Source organism: Antennarius striatus, chromosome 6, assembly GCF_040054535.1.
Source record: "Antennarius striatus isolate MH-2024 chromosome 6, ASM4005453v1, whole genome shotgun sequence".
Taxonomy (NCBI): domain Eukaryota; kingdom Metazoa; phylum Chordata; class Actinopteri; order Lophiiformes; family Antennariidae; genus Antennarius; species Antennarius striatus.
Window position 1 is genome coordinate 3,778,144 of NC_090781.1, and position 18,362 is coordinate 3,796,505.

At 41.6% G+C, this 18,362-nt stretch overlaps 1 protein-coding gene across 4 annotated transcripts in view; it reads right to left on the minus strand.

The window, feature by feature from the left end:
- Positions 1 to 15,394, minus strand: part of phldb1b (pleckstrin homology-like domain, family B, member 1b) — a 73,294-nt gene extending 57,900 nt beyond the window's left edge. The window contains exons 1-3 of one of the 4 annotated variants that reach the window (XM_068317025.1): positions 15,222 to 15,394; positions 2,706 to 2,804; positions 52 to 175 (exon numbers count right to left, since the gene is read on the minus strand). In XM_068317025.1, coding sequence (XP_068173126.1) covers positions 52 to 175; positions 2,706 to 2,762 — 181 coding nt within the window. In that variant the 5' untranslated portion in view covers positions 2,763 to 2,804; positions 15,222 to 15,394. Of the gene's footprint in view, positions 1 to 51; positions 176 to 2,705; positions 2,805 to 5,713; positions 5,834 to 15,221 lie in introns of those variants that run through there. The other 3 variants (XM_068317026.1, XM_068317028.1, XM_068317027.1) reach the window with 3 other exon arrangements.
- Positions 15,395 to 18,362: the final 2,968 nt, after the last annotated feature.

Consider the following 18,362-nt stretch of genomic DNA (forward strand, 5'->3'; position numbering starts at 1 on the left):
TCAGTGATGCACTGATGAACTATTGTGCTGGTGATGGAGCAGATGCCTCACCCTCAGGCAGCGGAAGCAGGGTGATAGCTGTACTCAGTCGTCCGCTACCAAGACTGACCAGGTGGGGGCGCTCTGTCTGGAACTTCAGGCCCTTCCTGGTCTCAGTCAGGTCCAGAGGGGTGCTCTACAGTAAAGGGACAAGCAGATGGTGACTGGTGATAATAGTGGAGACATATGTGGTTTCTAGGGTGTTCGTCATGACAACAGCAGGAGCACATTTGTTGTTTAGAACAATGCTGTTGGTATTTCAGGTTGTAATGCATTTTAAAACCACGTTTTGATAGGGTAGTAAAACAATATCATTAAACGTTCCCAGAAGATGGATGTGGTGAGGGATGAGCATTTTTAACATGTAAAAAAAATTTTAACATTTAAAAATGCTCAACATTTTAAAATGTTAAAAATGATGAGCAGGTCGTTTTAAAGCCAAGTCCGAGATCAGGTCCCTAAAAATCATCAACCTCTGTCACCTTATTGGTGTCAATGGTTCTGTTCATCTTTGTCAATCTGACTCTGTGTCTGCATGTGTTAGTCCTCCTCCACGGGGGGGGGAGGACCCGCACAGCTCTGCGTAAAGCATCACCCTGTATTCTGAGCTCAACAAAGGATAACGAATGTCACCATAGCAACAGCACCCTGCAATTAAGAGAGATAAAGCTCCTGGAGCGTGTTCAGTGGGCCAACATGAGAAAAATCTTCCTTATACTGCTAAATGAGTGCCAGCGTGGAGCTGAGCTTCCGAAGGACTGACATCATGGATAATTCCTTTAGCTCGGTAACCTTCCAAAGGGAGAAGAAGAAAATATTTCTGGCATGTACAGGAATGTGGATCCTCAGGATGGATGTTCTCCTCCCATCACATAAATGTCAGTGTCTCATATATTCGACTGTTTGGTCCGTTACTTAAACGATCACTTTGAAAGGAAGACCGTTCATTTCTAGGAATGAAGAGAGAATTTCTTTTTCATTTCTTTTTTGTCTTGTTTATTTTTGTTGAGGAGGCAAAGGGAGGCAATGGGGGGGGGGGGTCAAATTGTCTCATATGCTGTGTGCTGCTGCTCCCATGTGGTGCTTGGAGAGTACAGCACTGACCTGCAGTGACAGAACACCATCAACTTAAATTGATGGTATTCTGTATAATATAATATAATATAATATAATATAATATAATATAATATAATATAATATAATATAATATAATATAATATAATATAATATAATATAATATAAGAATAAATAATCACTCACAGAGACACTAACACCTCCACGGAGAACAGGACTTGAACCTGGAACCTTCTTGCTTTAAGGCAACAGCGATAACCAATGCGCCTATTTTTGCGCCAAAATATTCGCATATTTTTTATAGAACACTACTGGAATGCTTATTACTATAAAGAAAGATATAATAACAATGAAACAAAATTAACAATGAACCTCTTTGTTAGATAGGAGCCACACCGACAGCCGCTGACGTAATAAAGCAGAATTAGTTACTAGATATTACTAGTTTTTCTCCAACTATTAAATCTCAGCAGAGATTACATTCTTCCCTGTAATTTCACAATCCTCACCCAAACTCAAACTCATGGTCTGTGTTATCAAAATTTATGGCTGTCAGAAGCTGGTGCATCTGGATTTTTTATATTTTTTTCTCGTTGATCTGCCCCAAATTACACTACTAGATACCAACTTCCTGAAAATGCCTGAGACAGAACTGCATAATATTTAAGAAGACAAAAAAAAAAAAAATCTTTTTTAAGGATCCACACCTAAAATCTAATGGCATCTATTCTATTCTGAGCCACCTATTGATTTAATCCTGCTGGTTAAGTAACAAAAATGATTGGTAACACGTGTTGTGCTTTTGCGTGGGCACTGCATATCCAACGCAGGATTAGATTCACAGCAACACCAACGTAGGTCTGCTGGTTCATTACACCAATGCACGGTTTATTCCTTAGAAAGATTCTATCAAGGCTTATTTGTCAAACTTGTTTTTTCAACGAGTACAGAAAATAATTAAAAATGTGTACATACATTTATATGGAATGTTTCTCTGTTACACATTAGATTAGCTGATATATAAACGGGTCCATATTACTGCGTTCTCGCTTGTTTTAACAGCAGCTTTGTCCCAGTTTAACTGCAGCCGCATTAAAGTTTAATCACAAAAATCTTCCTCCCTTCGATTCTTACACGTATATACATAAAGAAAACGCAGCAGACAGTACCCCCACCCCCCACCCACCCTGTGTGCCTGAGAGGATTGTCAGGCCCAGCAGGGAGTCACAGACGTCCAGTCTGCAGGTCTGTCTAATTACTGGATTCAGACTCCTGCTTGACGACATGTAGGATGTGTCTTTGCTGTAGCCTGACCTGCTACCTTGTCTCCTGAATTTCCAGCTCAGTGTTCACATCCATGAGGAGATCCCACAGCCGCTGTGCCAACATTCATCACAATGGAAACACTGAGAACTTAAACTGTGTCACTGACTCCGTACTGGAAACATGCAACAAACTGACTCAGAGAGCACAGACTGTTTCTGTGGAGAACGAGTTCTGTTCAAGTCTCCTTCATTCCTCCCACACATTTTCTGTGTCACAGTGCTCTGGAACACACACACACACACACACACACACATACACACACACACCTGTAACACTTGCTGGGTTTGCTGTCCCGTCCCTGGCATGTTCCTGTTTAGGTCCATGTCCACTGAGGCGTCCTCCGCTTCCTGAGACACATGAATATCCTGAAAGAGGAAATGAGTAACAAGTGTCATCTTACGTACAGGTCCAGACTGAGTCGGAGTATCTGTTGTAGTCACAAAGTTTGCTCTGTAGCATCTTTGATGTATTGTAAACATATTGAAAAATCATTATATTTATTAAAATTAATACAGTGTCCGATAATTACATTCATTTTATGTTTGTTTGGCAGATGTTAGGGAATCTCATTTGAGTTTTTTCACCATTTTATTTGGACAAGAGGCTTGAGATTGGGACAAGAGGGGAAGTAGATATCACAAAATTTACCTTCTGCCATGAAGGATCTCCAGTAAATTCCTGCTGTAATAATAATAATAATAATAATAATAATACTAATAATACTAATAATACTAATAATACTAATAATACTAATAATACTAATAATAATAATAATAATAATAATAATAATAATAATAATAATAATAATAATAATAATAATAATAATAATAATAATAATAATGGATTCGATTTATAGTACTTTTATCCCCAGAGACTCCAAACAGTTCACAGTTGTTCCATTATTCATTCACTCCTCCTTCATACTTGGTGATGGTGTACTACATATGTAGCCACAGCTGCCCTGGGGCAGACTGATGGAAATGTGGCAACCAATCCGTGGTAAAGGCCTCTCCGACCATTCACACATGTTCACACACTAGCGAGTGCTTCACTGGAGGCAAGGGGTTAAACGTATTGCCCATGGATGCAATGACAGATGACTAGGGGGAGTGGGATTTGAACTACGATCATTGGGCGACCTGGTCCAACACCTGAGCCAGTGCCGCCCCAAATAAATCAAGAAAAAAATAAATCAACTTGACTTGCATAAGGTTTTCAGAAATAATTTTTCCAGTTTGACCAAATGGCTTCTTTAACTCCTCTCTCCAACAATCTGTCTTCCTATAATTAAACTTGGACATTAGTGTCCTTAAAGAAGTGGCCTGAAAGACAAAGGTCATGGTCGTTTGTGTATTTTCTACTGCAGTAGGAGTCCTACACTGCTGGAAACTCAACATCAAGACGCACTGAGCTCCTCTCTCCTCCTCTCCGACCTCTCTCTTTCCAATCACACCCTACTAAATCAACTTCTTCCCTGGAGTCTCTGTGCTCTATGTCCTCACAGGTTTTTCTCAGGTTCACCCCTCATCCGCCCATCTGCTGTGGATCTGCTCCTCCCATCCCGCCAGTATCACCCCTCATCTCTCCACCCCTATCTATCCAGCGTCTGCATCAAATCTCCTAACCATAACCATAAAGACAGACTCTATCTGGCTTATCTGTCACTCTCTCTCCCTGTCTCTCTCTTCCTCTTACCCTGTCCTTATCTTCATTGTATTTCTTTCCCACCCGGTCAAGGTGGATGGCCACCCAAAAGAGTCTGGGTCCTGCCCGGAGTTTCTTCCTCAATGTCGCTTATGCTTGCTCTGGAGGCTTCTGTTGGGTTTCTCTGTCTGTTAAAGCGCTTTGAAATGTCTGTTGCCATGATTAAATGCTATATAAATAAAACTTGATTGATTGATTGATTGATTGATTGGTTGATTAAAAAAAAATCCACAATTTTTCCATTTCTCCACTTAAATTTCAAACCCAGAAATTGCCATTATCTTCTGATCTAGTTTCCCATCATGAGACTCACTGGTGTGATTCTGCCTTACTAAAAATTGGCCAAACGGCAACACGGCGTCTGCTCATTTTACACGCTGCAGTGAGAGAGCGAGGAGTTCGTTAGATCCTCCAGAGTAATCATAAGCTGTGGCTTATGCTCGGAGATCCCTATTGGGTTACAGCGGTGTTACAGCGCTTTGAAATGTCAGCCACTGTGATTAAGATCCATACAAATACTGTAAAGGTTGATTGATTTATTATCACCATGCCTCTGAAAAAGATGCAAAAGTGTTTTCTTGCATCAAAAGTTAATGATGAAAAAGAAACAGATATTACTACAGATATTACTACAGATATTACTACAGATATTACTGAACTGTGTGTGGAGAAGGTTCTGTCAGCTTACATGAATTAAAGGCAAAGAAAACTATTGAGTGAAAAGTAGTTGTTTTTTTTACATAAAAAGCTATGATGTCTTTAATAAAAACACTATAATTAAAATTTTATTTTTTATATTGTACTATTGGCAAACTCGCTTCTACCGTATATTTTATTACCTTTTTATTACTTTTGGGATGCATAAACGTCATGTTGGGATACACAATTTTTTCTTGAAGCGCATCCCAGGGATGCACTACTTTCTTGAGTTAATTGAACTCTGTTTTGTCCTTTAATATTGTCCCCCCCCCAACCCAAACTGTAATGTTAGCTTGCTCAGTCAGCTCAGTTAGCCCGGCCTGTTATCCCTAGGATGATATAAAAAAACAAAAATCAACAGTGTTTGGATTATTGAGAGCAATATGATTCAAAGAAGATATATTTTTTGTCATTTCTTCTTCATATTTAAGAGAAAAAAGTCCGTGGCCAATATCTCCAAACATCTGCAGTTTAAAACAAACGGTTCTAACGGATAGAATAGACAGATTAATGTATTTTAGTCCAGGTAAACACAGACAGAGTTATTAATATGTGCTGTTTGAGGTCATGAGCAAACAGAAAACTGTGCAGGAGAGTCCAGGACAAATCATGAGAGCAATAAGTGAGAACCGGAGAGAGACCATCGTCTTAAACATGAGATGAGATGAGATTTCCTCTGATCCTCAGGACAACTAAACACTACATTATCAAGAGTCCTTTGTGACTTGAGACGATTCAGAGAAGTCAACCCCAGGAAAGAAAATATCAAAACGGCCACAAAATATAAGTAAATAAGAGAAGAAAGTCTTTGAGACAGAGACAAGACAATCACCACCAAAGGAACCTTCATTTCCTATAAAGGACTGATTACCTTCCTCCAATTGTCCAGGAAATACATGGCCTCCATAGCAAAGCCCTGCTCCTGACGTCTGAACCAGTGCAGACACTCCAGACTCAGTGGATCACCTCCATTCAGGAGGACCTGTCGCTGCTTGCTCCACAAAATTCAGAGCTACATTCCTGACTGGCAGCACCAAATAACAGTGTGTATGTGTGCGGGGTGGGGTGTGGGTGGGTGGTGGAGTCTCAAATGACAGAATGATAAGTGAAAAAGTAGAGAAGGAAGACTGGGTGATCAAAAAATTTAGGTCAGCAGTAAAGAAGAGGTGGATACAGCATGCTGGGGAGGAGGGGGGGTCCAAATTCAACCATCAACAACAAGCTGTGTTTGGGACATTGAAAGGTTACATTATAATCATTAATATTGTACCAAGAGCCAACGGACCAGGTCTTCTAGGGCAGCGGTCCCCGACCACCCGGTACCACGGGCCATTAGATGCCGGGCGGCACAGAATCTTTGGATTTTTCTTTTTTTATTATCAGTCCAAAGTTGTTTTATTTTGAAAAAGTGACTTCTGAGCAGAACGACGCATAGACAAATGCATGCGTCTGTGTCTTTTGACAGGTCTCGGTCCTGTACCCCAATATTAAGCACCCACAACTGTGCCTGTGCCGATGTTCTGGATTAACATCAAGGCAGAATAACCTGAGATTGCCCAAAAACCAGGAGCATAAAAGCAGAACAACTCCGACAACGACAGAAGCGAATGTTGGTGTCTTTGGCGAGGAACATACATGAATGAATGAATGAATGAATGATGTTTATTGTCATTGCTCATAAAATCAGGGTTCTGTGGGCAACGTGATGAGGACGATCCCCTTAGGTACATTTATAACAAAAGAAAAACAACAATAACAAAAAGAGAGATGTTGTAATTACTAAATATATACAATAGAGTAATCCCTCGCTAATTCGCACTTCAAGATGCACGGCTTCACTACATTGTGGATTTTTAGTAGGTAGTCACGGGATACCATCCGCACATGCTATTGGATGACAGCATCCATGCGTTGTGTTCCGAAACTCACAGAAGGCGGCGCACTTCTGTGTATTACACACTTTTCTTTAGTACAAAAGTGTTTTAAACAGCCTATAGAAGTGTGGGAAAAGGTAATACAGACATAAGGTGGTTTAAAATCAGTATGGAGAGGGTTTATAAATGTTTAAATTACCGTAAATAATGAAATAGTTTGTTGCCATGTTGTGGAATGTGGTTTCACGGGTGATCCTGGAACGCATTAACTGTGAGTAACGAGGGATTACTGTATATATACTTTATAAGTCCACTAAAGAATTCCACTAAAAACAGACAAACAAATATTCAAGTGTCAACCATGTTTGCAAACATGTCTTCAACGTGGAGTGTTTATGTTGGGCTTCAACAAGAAGTCGGCTAAAAACGCCTGGAGAATCGTTGCCACCAACACGATTTTAACGACCTCCACGCTGTTAGTATACGTATGTAATATGTTAATATGTTAACGTAACAGCAGTTTTCGTCGCAGCCAAGACGTTTCAAGACTGAAAACTTCATTTACAGCCGTCCACACGAAAACGGCGTTTTGGGAAATCTTCAATTTGGCCGATGTTTTCAAAAATCTTCTGTTTTTGTCATGGATACATGCATTGTCATGTGGAAGAAAGGCCTAGCCGTGGAAAAAAAGATGCGTTTTCAAAAAGACCGGGTACGTGTGGACACGACCTTAGTTTCACTTTTAATTCTATCGTTTTTTTGTGTTCCTGCATTGTCGTCTATCATGTCAGAGCCTTCTCCACCCCCATGAACTCAATCAGTTCATCTCCTTCTCCTCTGTTGCCTCAGTCACCAGCAGCCCATCTCTCAATCAGCCCTACATACAGTATTCTCTGCTCAGCCGTTGGTTCTCTGCCAGGTTGTTGGTATTTGTCCTACTTTCCAGCATTCCTCTTTTCTGCCTGACTCTCTAGTACCAATTCTGTTTGATCTCTGGAATGCCTGTTGCCTGCTCTTTGTCAGATTTGTTTGCCTGTTTCGACTGATTACCTGTTTTGAAATCTGCTTTAGAATTAAATGCATATTTTGATGTCACTCTATGCCTGAAGCGTGACACACTGCTTTATAAAATCACAGCAGCATTCTGAGACAGGAAGCCAGTGTATACAGCTAGGTATTGGACCAACTCGCCTAGTTTTAGTGACGATCAGTAGCATTCATGAATTCAACCAGCATTATAATAACAGTCAAGTCAACTAGAGATAAATGCATGGAGAGGGTTTTCCCAAATCATTAATCCCCAATATGTTCTGAAAGTGGTAGTCAGCTGACTCTGTGATGCCATTATGTGGCCAAATAATAATAATAATAATAATAATAATAATAATAATAATAATAATAATAATAATAATAATAATAATAATTATTATTATTATTATTATTATTATTATTATTATTATTATTATTATTATTATTATTATTATTATTATTATTATTATTATTATTATTATTACGGTATTATCATTATTATTTCAGAAACTATTCAATTTAAACTCAAAATTCAGTAATTGAGTGGTTCAATGTACTCACTGAGATTATAGTCCAATGACAATATGGTAATGTACATTAGTATGAATTTGCATTGTAATGTTAACATATTTTATTGTTTGTTTCATAATCTGAGGTATTGGTATTATGTAGATATTGAACAGAAAGGCCCCCAGAATTAAGCCTCATGGGACACCGGGTGGTTTTCGTGCACAATTCTGTAGTTTCCTATAGGTACAAAATAATCCCTGTGCTTTAAATGATTTTAGCACCGTGCCAGAAACTCCCACATGGCTTTCCAGGCTGTGTAATAATATGATAAAGTAAAAGTAAAACTGAAATTTTGTTTGTTGTCTGACTTTTAGATGTTTTTATTTTTAGGATGTCTCAGTTACCACTCAAGGGAGACACAAGCAGATATCCAATAATAGAAGTTTAAGATGGCCAACCTTTTAAGACTTTTTTTTTTTTTTTTCTGCCACAGAATGTGTAACAGACAGCAAAGAATGAAGCACTATTTACACCATCCAAACATAGCATTTACAGGCTGCATGGGCTGAACCCTGAATAGCTCTGGTTAGTGACGTCCTTACTTGTGGTGTCTAAGCATCAGGAAAAATGTTGTGTTAAACCCAAATGAATCTTTCTCCTGTATGGTCGTTTATCTCGCTGTTAAATCTTGAACCAAAATGAGCACGGATTTCTGTCTTTCTTATCCGGATTATATTTGATCCTTCTCTGGATAGGTGAAATGTCTTGTGGCTGAGAGGAGGAGAATGATTCTGTGTGTCCAATAAATACAAAGATATAGGAATTAAATGAAGTAATGTCAATTCGATTTAGCATGAATTCCAAAATTAATTGTCAGATAATAAATTTATTTATTGCACTAATAATTAACAAGATTCCCACCTGAGATCACAGCAATGGTTGAAACGGTTTGTTGTCAAGGTAGCCGTGTCCTCAAGAATTTGAGCTAACTGAGGCAAACTTAATGTGTATAACTTTATTTTAAAAGGTTGATTCAAGAAGACTTTCATCAGACCTGAATCGATTCATCAATAGTACATGAAACAGACGGACGAACAACAGCAGAATGAAAAACGACAAATAAACAACAGCCGGATGATCAAGAGCAGATTGTCAATAGTGTGAACAACATCAGATGAACAGAAGCAGAATGATCAACAACAGGATGAATGAGAGCAGACAAACGACAGGAAGATTAACAACACGTCACATCCTCAATGAAATGTAAAGGAAAATGGCCAGCTATATCGACGAAAGTTCTGACATCATCCGTCTCAGTGAAACTGCAGTTTAACGGATCAGGAGCCTGACACCGCCAGATGATTATCTCCAGTAACACTGACAATTACTGGTCAAAATTTCCATGAAAACACACAATCATTGCTAATCTGAGTGTGAAGAAAGCTCAGAGTTTCTCTTGAGAAGAGGAAAGAGTTTTAACAGCTTTGACCTTTCAAGAAGCAATCCTCCGTTTTATTGTCTTCTCATACATCTGATTCATTTCCACACACTTGGTGCATTAGCTCAGTCTTTCCAGTGAAACTTCTTCTCCACTAAAAATCCATAAAGCAAGGAACAAACTTCACAACAACACTGAATATAAACAGATATCCAAACATGCGTTTGCACGTCTAATGTATGTATTGAAACACACGTTAGATTAGTAACATGCTGTGTACATACAGCTGAGCGCTGGTGACCCACTTAGACTAGAACTGGTCCAGTACCCATAAAGCTTTCCGCTCTCACAAGTCACAAAATACAGCCAGTTTGTTTTCCATACACTGTACATTAGTAAGTGTTGAGTTTCTATCCAGTGATCTCCATGTTGATGGAAAGTCAGGTCATGTTTGTGTTTTTTAGTTTATAGCACATTCCACATCATGACGTCAGTGTGAGTATATAGCAGGAAAGATCTGAGGCACCTGAATGATCAATGTTAAACTCTACAGATATCGTTTCATCTTTAAAACAAATATAAATTACGTTCTAATCTTTCTAAATCATTCTGTGCCCTCTGTACTTCAGGAGATTTGGATTGCCCTAAAGGGGTGTATGAGCTATTTCGGGATTTATATCTTCCTCATCTTGGATGTCAGGTGTTTAGGATGACATTCTAACATTTTCTTGGGACGGAAGTTATCAAAAACTTTTTATTTGGGGTTGAACAGCGATTATAAACCTACACGTATCAATATGTTGGGGAACAATCAATGGCATGAGGGGGAGAAGCTCCTACTGATTAAAAAAATTGATGACATGACGGTGATCAACTTCTTGAGACGTGTTTGGCTCAACCTCCTGTTGTAAAGTGTTGAAACTTTGTCACATTTAATGTGTAAACACGTCAACAAACGAACAAACAAATGAACGAATACATGCGAGAACGAACGCAGTAATGCATGAATGCGTGTATCAGTGTGTGAAGCTCCCTGGACTGTTTGAACTGGTCAGCTCTAAGCTTTCATCAGTTCACAATGTAGAAGTCCAAACCACGCTTCAGAGCTAGATGTCCCTGCAGAAGATGTTATCTAGTTTGCTGACTTCTTCCTCCTTCTCAGTGGGTGAGCAGGAATGTAACGATCCACTGCTCACTGGTTCCGTTGACGTCTGGCTCAGTGTTTCCAAAGACGTGGGTTTGACAGACATTCCAAGACTGGAGGACAAAGAGGGTCTTTCTATACTGGTAATTTAGAGAGAAGAAATGGGAGTGCTGGTGACTTGCTGCTCCCCACTACGGTTCACACACACACCATAATCTCAACACACTGTGTGTGTGTGTGTGTGTGTGTGTGTGTGTGTGCGGTTGTGATGGTGGGCCCATAATGGGTCTCTATTAGATAGGGATTCATTTTAAAGGTTCCAATATATAAATAACTCAAAGCACGTCTTTGTTTTATAAAAAAAAAGTTAAAGCATTTACGGATCTGTGAGAAAATCAGGCATCTACCAGTCACATGTCTACCTCCATTCTCACCAGACCTGACCAGCGGAGGAGTCTGAAGCCCTACACGATGAAGACCAGAGCGCTGATGACCTGCAACCAGAAGACCATTGTTCTGTAGACTGTTCTGTAGCCCTACCTCCTGAAGATCCACACCCTGAAGCCTTGCCTGCTTCCTGGAGACCAGCACACTGAAGCCCTGCACCCTGAAGACCATGTCTTTGAATACACCCCAAAGATCTGGGATTCCAAATAGACCTTCTTACATATTCTGTTCAAGGTGGGGCACTAGCGCTGTTTGTCCCCCCTTCAGTGGACAAAACAACCAGGACATGAAGTTTGTGTGATATATTGATTATCCATGCAGCCGAGTAGCTTTAGAAAGCAGCTAGCAGCTAACTCAAAGAAGGAAATCAGCCAAAATGTCTTCAAATGTGGAGACAGACCTTCATCCAGGGGAGATCAGTCTTCATGTTTGCTGAGAGATTTATGATTCTTTTCATTTTTCCAATGTTTGCTAAGTGTTATTTAAAGAGCGTGTAACACAAAGCCTACATCTGCACCACCCCAACATGCTGGGGTGGTGCTTTGCTTGTCTGTACAGACTAAATAAGAAAAACTGTCATGAAAGGTTTGTGTGGTCTGTTTTTAAAAAAGGAACAACCAGTAAAAGTAGAGGTAAGACTAGACACAAACCCACTGACTTCAGACCGCTACGCTTCACAATCACGAAGAACTATTACGTTTTTTGTTTTCTTAACTTAAAACTCAGAAAGTACAACTAAAATTCTGGTCAGCGTTCCAAACTTTCTGTCCAGGACATTTATTTGTGCACAGGATAAATAATTGTTTTAATGACGTGACTAAAGTAGGTCATGCCTCAAAGTTCCCTTTATTTCACATTTTTAAAATCTAAAATATGACATGTCACTTCACTTCACTTCACTTCACTTCACAGCGTCACTACATTGGCTCCCGATTACTTATATAATACAATTCAAAGTCCTCATGATCACATATAAAGCTCTCCACTGTAAGGCTCCATCTTACATTGAAGATCTTATTGGAGTGTATCACCCCCCCCCCCCCCCAGGGCCCTTCGATCCGAGGATGCAGGATTTCTGGTGACCCGTCAGGTTTTTAAGAGTAGAACAGGGGGCAGAAGCTTCAGCTATCTGCCCCTTTACTCTGGAACGATCTCCTGGCTTCGGTCTGGGGGGTAGACACCCTGAGCTTATTTAAGAGTAGACTAAAAAACTCCTCTTTGATCGAGCCTACAATTGAAATAACAACCCCCCCCACCACCACCACCACTAGATATGCTGCTGTAGGCCTAGGCTGCTGAGGGCATTCTTCTCCGTCTCTCCCGTTAAAGGACGATACTCTGGAGCTTCTGTCACGTCTTTCTTTATCTTTCCATGCTCCCAAAATGTATTATCACTGTCAAATCACACTCTTTGTCTGCACAACACTGCTGCTGTCTTTGTGCCTCTGTTCCACAGGTGGAGAACGCGGATGGAAGACAGGATATCCAAAGGCCTGGAAATCCCGCCCCCAATTCAGCGACAGCGCACTAAGGACATGAAACTCAAACTGGTCTCTCTCTCTCCCTCTCTCTCTTTTACTTGACCTATCTCTGTCCCCAATGTATTTCTTTTTCCCATCCAACAGATCAAGGCGGATGACCGCCCTGCAGAGCCTGGGTCCTGCCCAGAGTTTCTTCCTCAATGAGGGGGTTTATCCCCGCAGCCGTCGCTTATGCTTGCTCTGGAGGGCATTGTTGGCTTTCAATCTGTAAAGCGCTTTGAAATGTCTTCAGATGTGATTAAGCGCTACATAAATAAAAGTGGATTGATCGATGTTAATCACAGCACACCCCCAACAGTTGATTTTACCATAACATAGCACTAACACACTCTAGTTTGCAGCATACTCACTGCAATTTCACATGGAGGTCACTCACCGATGTGAATACAAGATGCTCTGACTCTAAGTTTATCACCATTTCCTCATGCTTTTGAATAATTTCATTACTTCCTGGGATCTAACACGATGGAACCAAAACACATTGAGAAGAGGCTTGCTGCAGTCCACTGGTGAAGATCATCTCTCTGCACTTAATAAAGACCCTGAGAGCAGCAGCACCCAGAAATGGTATTACAGCCACTGGGATGGTACTGATGTCAGGTTGAGAGTGAAGGGCGTTGAATAGAGCGCCTCTGTGCTGGCCTGATTATACTCTGAAAGGAATGAGCTCACATAACAAAGGATTTATTATCACTAGCTGAAGGGCTGCTGTGGTCTGTGAACTCCGAACAGCCGCTTCTCTGCCAGGCGCCCCAAAAATGTGTCCGATCTCTGCATCAGTCGGAAGGTTCAAACAACAAACCCTGTGTTTGCATCTTTGGGTCCATAAGGCAGCTAGTGTTGCAGGGAAATACCACACCTCACAGGCCCATGAGTTCATGGTTTCCTCTCCATCTTTAACTTCTTTCCTATGACACAGTCAGTGACTGCTGGTTGGGTAAAACAGCCTCATTACATGGACATTTACCGGATTTCACTAACAGATGATTGTGAATAGATTAATGTAAAGTAAAGGCTTTTGGAGAGTGTTGACTTTTGTTCCTCGCAATCCATCTTTCTGGTCTCACCATAGATCAATAAAGAAATGGCACTTTGAGTGTTGAAATGCTGCAACATAACATCCTAAGATGAACTGAAAAGCTCTGATGCTCTACTGACCACTGGTGATTGGATGTCAGTCAATGCTCTATAAGCAAACAAACATCTATGTGGTTTGGACAAACACACACATTGTGTTCTGTTGTTGGTAACACAGCACGAACATTATATTTACATTTGAACAGCACGGTGTGTGTGTGTGTGTGTGTGTGTGTGTGTTTGTCCAAACCTCATAAATGTTTCTTTGCTTACGGAGTAGTGAATGAGATCCAGGGCATGACGTGAAACTGCATCCAACCTGGAGAGGGATGGGCGCCGCTAGAGTCAACTGCCCAAGACACACCATGTGATCTCAACCGCGGGTCCACTGTGGTGCCCCAACGACCCTCCTGGGTTATGGGATAGGCTAGGCTAGGCTAACAAAGTGTGTGATCATGCCTGTTGTTGTGATGTCCTCTTGTTTCAGAAAACAGCTGTGAGGTTGGATGTGGCTCAAGTGGTCAGAGTGTCCCCTCCAGACCTAGTCTTCCCAGTCTACATGCCAATGTGGTATCATGTATAGTTGTATGCTATGATTAAGATTCTTCTTCTCACTACGGACAAGGACATGCTAAGAGCATGCAAGCCTGTCCCACCTGGTGTTTGCAGTGAATACAGTTCACCAAACAGCATCAACCTGGACTAGTTCTATCTGCGGTGCTGATGGCCGAAGGAAATATCTCTAGAGACCCACAGGACAAAGACGATGAACCTAAACCCTTCTGACTCATGCTGATGTCAGGTCAGACACCGTCCCATCATCACCAGCACCTCTTTTCTTTTCTTTTCTTTTCTTTTCTTTTCTTTTCTTCTGTTTTGCTGTTTTGGCTCCACTTTTTAGTTCTCTGTTTTCAATTTCTTTCCTTTTGTGTTTGTTTGAAGTTACAGTACATTATTTGTGTCTTTCTCCCATTAAATGTTTAATCTGCCCTGTTTTCCCCTTGTTCTTTTTGTATCCCAGAAAATTTACTTAGTTTGAACTATTTTCTTATTTCTTGGTTTGATTAGATCTGATTAAAATGACATTCCCCGAACTGAACATCTGGTGTCCTGGGTCGCCATTCTGAAGTCTTTCAACGTAACAATTACAGCAAGAAATATAGTAAATAATATAAATAAATCAGTCAGAAAACCACTCTATAAAAGGAAAGAGTCCTGCCAACTCTCTCTCTATGTTTCACACACACAAACACACACAGTTGCTTGTGTGAAAACAGCAGCCAGCCCTTAGTTTAAAATGTGGGAAGGTCATACTTTACCTGACAGAGTGTAGGGTGTTTGCGTGAGTGTCTGTGTAATGTTGATCGGAATACTCCAGTAGTACCACAGGACTTAACACACACACTCGGATGGGAGCGTCAAACGGCTGCTGGTGATCCTGAGAGGAAGCTCCTTCGTCTCCCTCTCGTGTCGCCTCTCTCCCTCTGCTCACACACTCCTGTCAAAACACACTCTGGGCTGAAGCCATGTGGCTGCTGACACACAGTCTACTAGATCCCTCCCTCTGCTTCCCTCCCCTCGCTCTGTTTTGGCATGACATACACTCCTGAAACACATGCACCCTCTCTCTCTCTGCTTTCCTGTCAGGTCAGCCTCGCCCCGCCACAAGGCACCCATTCTTCTGCATAAAGAACCGCTGTGTTGTTGGCCAGAACCTGCAGATATGTCAGCCCTCAGCCAGACTCCGTAGGTAAACAGGGTGGGATACTAGAGAATGTCACACTGGAACTACTGTAAATGCATTGAGGAAACACTTTCCCAGATGTTCTCAGAAACATGCTTCATGCGGTGCGGTGATGGAAGCTGTGCTGATGTTTCACTAAAGAAAGTCACATAAATGTGAGGCAATCAGATCTGCAACTGAAGCTGGAGAGATAGACACAAGATGGCTTTGGATCAAGAGGGCAGAACCGTAGGCAGGTGCTGCTGCTACACAGGCCAGGGACTGATCACCCTGACCAAGTCACCTAGGCTCCAATGACCCTACGGGGAGAGAACCCCAATAGGACAAATAGAAACACGACTAGGAATCTAAGATGTAAGAATACATCTTGCCAAGATGAAACGCAGAGAGCAGAGAACATACTGCAACGCACAGGACCGGATTCTGAGACACAGGAGGATCTCGGCCAGGAGTGCCCCCACAGAGACCAGTCCCTCCAAGAAGTAGAGACTTCCAGTCCCTGCAGAATAGTCCAACAGAAGTCGATCAAGTGGCCTTCAGCCAAGAGCAAGTCAGCATGGTCACAGTTTGACACAGACGTTAGCAGGCTCCTGGAAACCTCTACCAAAGGGGGAGTAGACCCCGAGGTTCAAGACTATGACGGCACCTGAGAGGTTTGGCCACACCGAGAGAAGTAACATCAAGCCCAGTTTCACAGTAAACCGCAGAGCCACCCTGATTCACAAACTGTCAAGAACTACGAAGCCTCAAATAACAGTACGAGGCGATTAGCGGGGACAAAAATCAACCGCTTGCCGTGCTTCGTAACGTCTTAAGGAAGAAGCTCACGGTGCTGTGCAGAGCAGAGTGGCACCGATGGCGGAGGAAGGGAAGGGCAAGAAAGCGGGGCTGCTTTCATTTCCAACTAATTCACTTTCAGGACGAAGCTCATCTTGTCCCCGCCGCTCAAGAAGGGGATCCCTGGAACATTTACTAAATAGCTGCCCTTGGAGACGGACGCCGTCTTTGGTGCTACAATCAGGTGCTTAGGGCAGTTGATGACAACATAGCCACCACTATCAACACCATTAAGGCCCCCTTCAAACCTAGTACCACCAGATTCCATAGTCTAGCCTCCTCTCCACCGCCACTGACTGGCAACTGGAAGTGAAAAGGGGAAAGCAGCTGAAGTTCCCTTACAGGATTACAGCAACAAGGCTCCACCCAGATATGATTACTGATTATTGGGTTTGATGTTGAAAGACCCAAAATATTTTTATCATGCAGCTCCTGGACTTCAATTGTTCCCATAGATAACAAAAAAACACCATTAACACCATCTTATCCATCACTGAGGCAATGTCCTGACCTCAATCTGCCTGTCTGTCTGTCTGAATTTATTGTTTGTTTGTTTGTTTGTTTGTTTGTTTGTTTGTTTGTTTGTAGACAGAATGACAGAAACTAAATGGAAGACATGTGCGTAGGACAGCGCTTCTCAATTATTTTTTTGTTCGGCCTCCCAGAAGGAAGAAAACAGTTTGTGCTCATCACCTTCCACCAGGCACACTCTGTGGTGTGTGTGTATGTGTGTGTGTGTGTGTGTGTGTGTGTGTGTGTGTGTGTGTGTGTGTGTGTGTGTGTGTGTGTGTGTGTGTGTGTGTGTGTGTGTGTGTGTGTGTGTGTGTGTGCGTGTGTGTGTGAGTGTTTGCTCAGTGGAAAAAAACGTACACCATAACAGAGGAATAAATATACTATTAACTTCGGTTAGTGACACATTGCATGTAGACATGGACGCATCACTGCCACCTACTGCAGTGGCTGTGCAATTACACTTTATTCTGTTAAGTCGTGTACAGTATGTTCCCCGGGGTCACATGCGCCCCCCCCCCTTGAAGGGTGCGTTACACTATTTGTAAATCACTGGCATAATGTTATGTAATGCTGTTTGAAATGACCAACACACTGGTTTGAATTGTTCCATTCTGAGCCCAGACTCCCGCTGAAAGCCCTACACGGATCGTGTGTTGAACCGGTTGGATACAGGAAGAGTTTCCATGGTGACAGGGATGTTGTTCATTTTGTTATAGTCACATTTATATATAAGGAAACTTTTCCTACATTCAACCTGTTCATCCAAGTGAAGCTCTCCTTTCTTTGCTGGAGGGAATGTGTACGTGGTTGTATGTTTAAGCGTGGCTCCACGGTACACGGGTGTGACCCCCCCCCACAGTGTAGCACTGTTGCATGAAATGTTTTGTATCAGGTCTGTTTGTGAAGATCCATTTTTGTGCCACATCATTCTTAGTGTGAGCAGCAGACAGTCACAGGACCTGGAGATGGAATCTGCTCCCCATCTCTCAGTAACTAAGACTAGAAACTCTGAACAACTAAGATCAACTATCTCCAGAATGACCGTCAAAGTCTTTTTGTCCGATAATGAAGTTGTTTCCTTTATTACAGTTGTTGACGTGCAGTATTCAGTTATCTCACTTCAGGATTTGTAGTTTTCTTGAGTAAAATCTTTATTATTTCTCTGAACTAAATATGTGGATATGCAGACAACTTTTCAAAGTGAACTGGGAGCTGGTTATAAAACCTCAAATTGTTTGCATTTCTTTTTTACGTATCAGTGCAGATGGAGAGATGCAAACCAATATACAGTAACACCGAGCCTCATGTTCCTGCTGACGATGCACAGAAAAGGCAGCAGACATGCACCAGCTTCCAGGTAAGCACA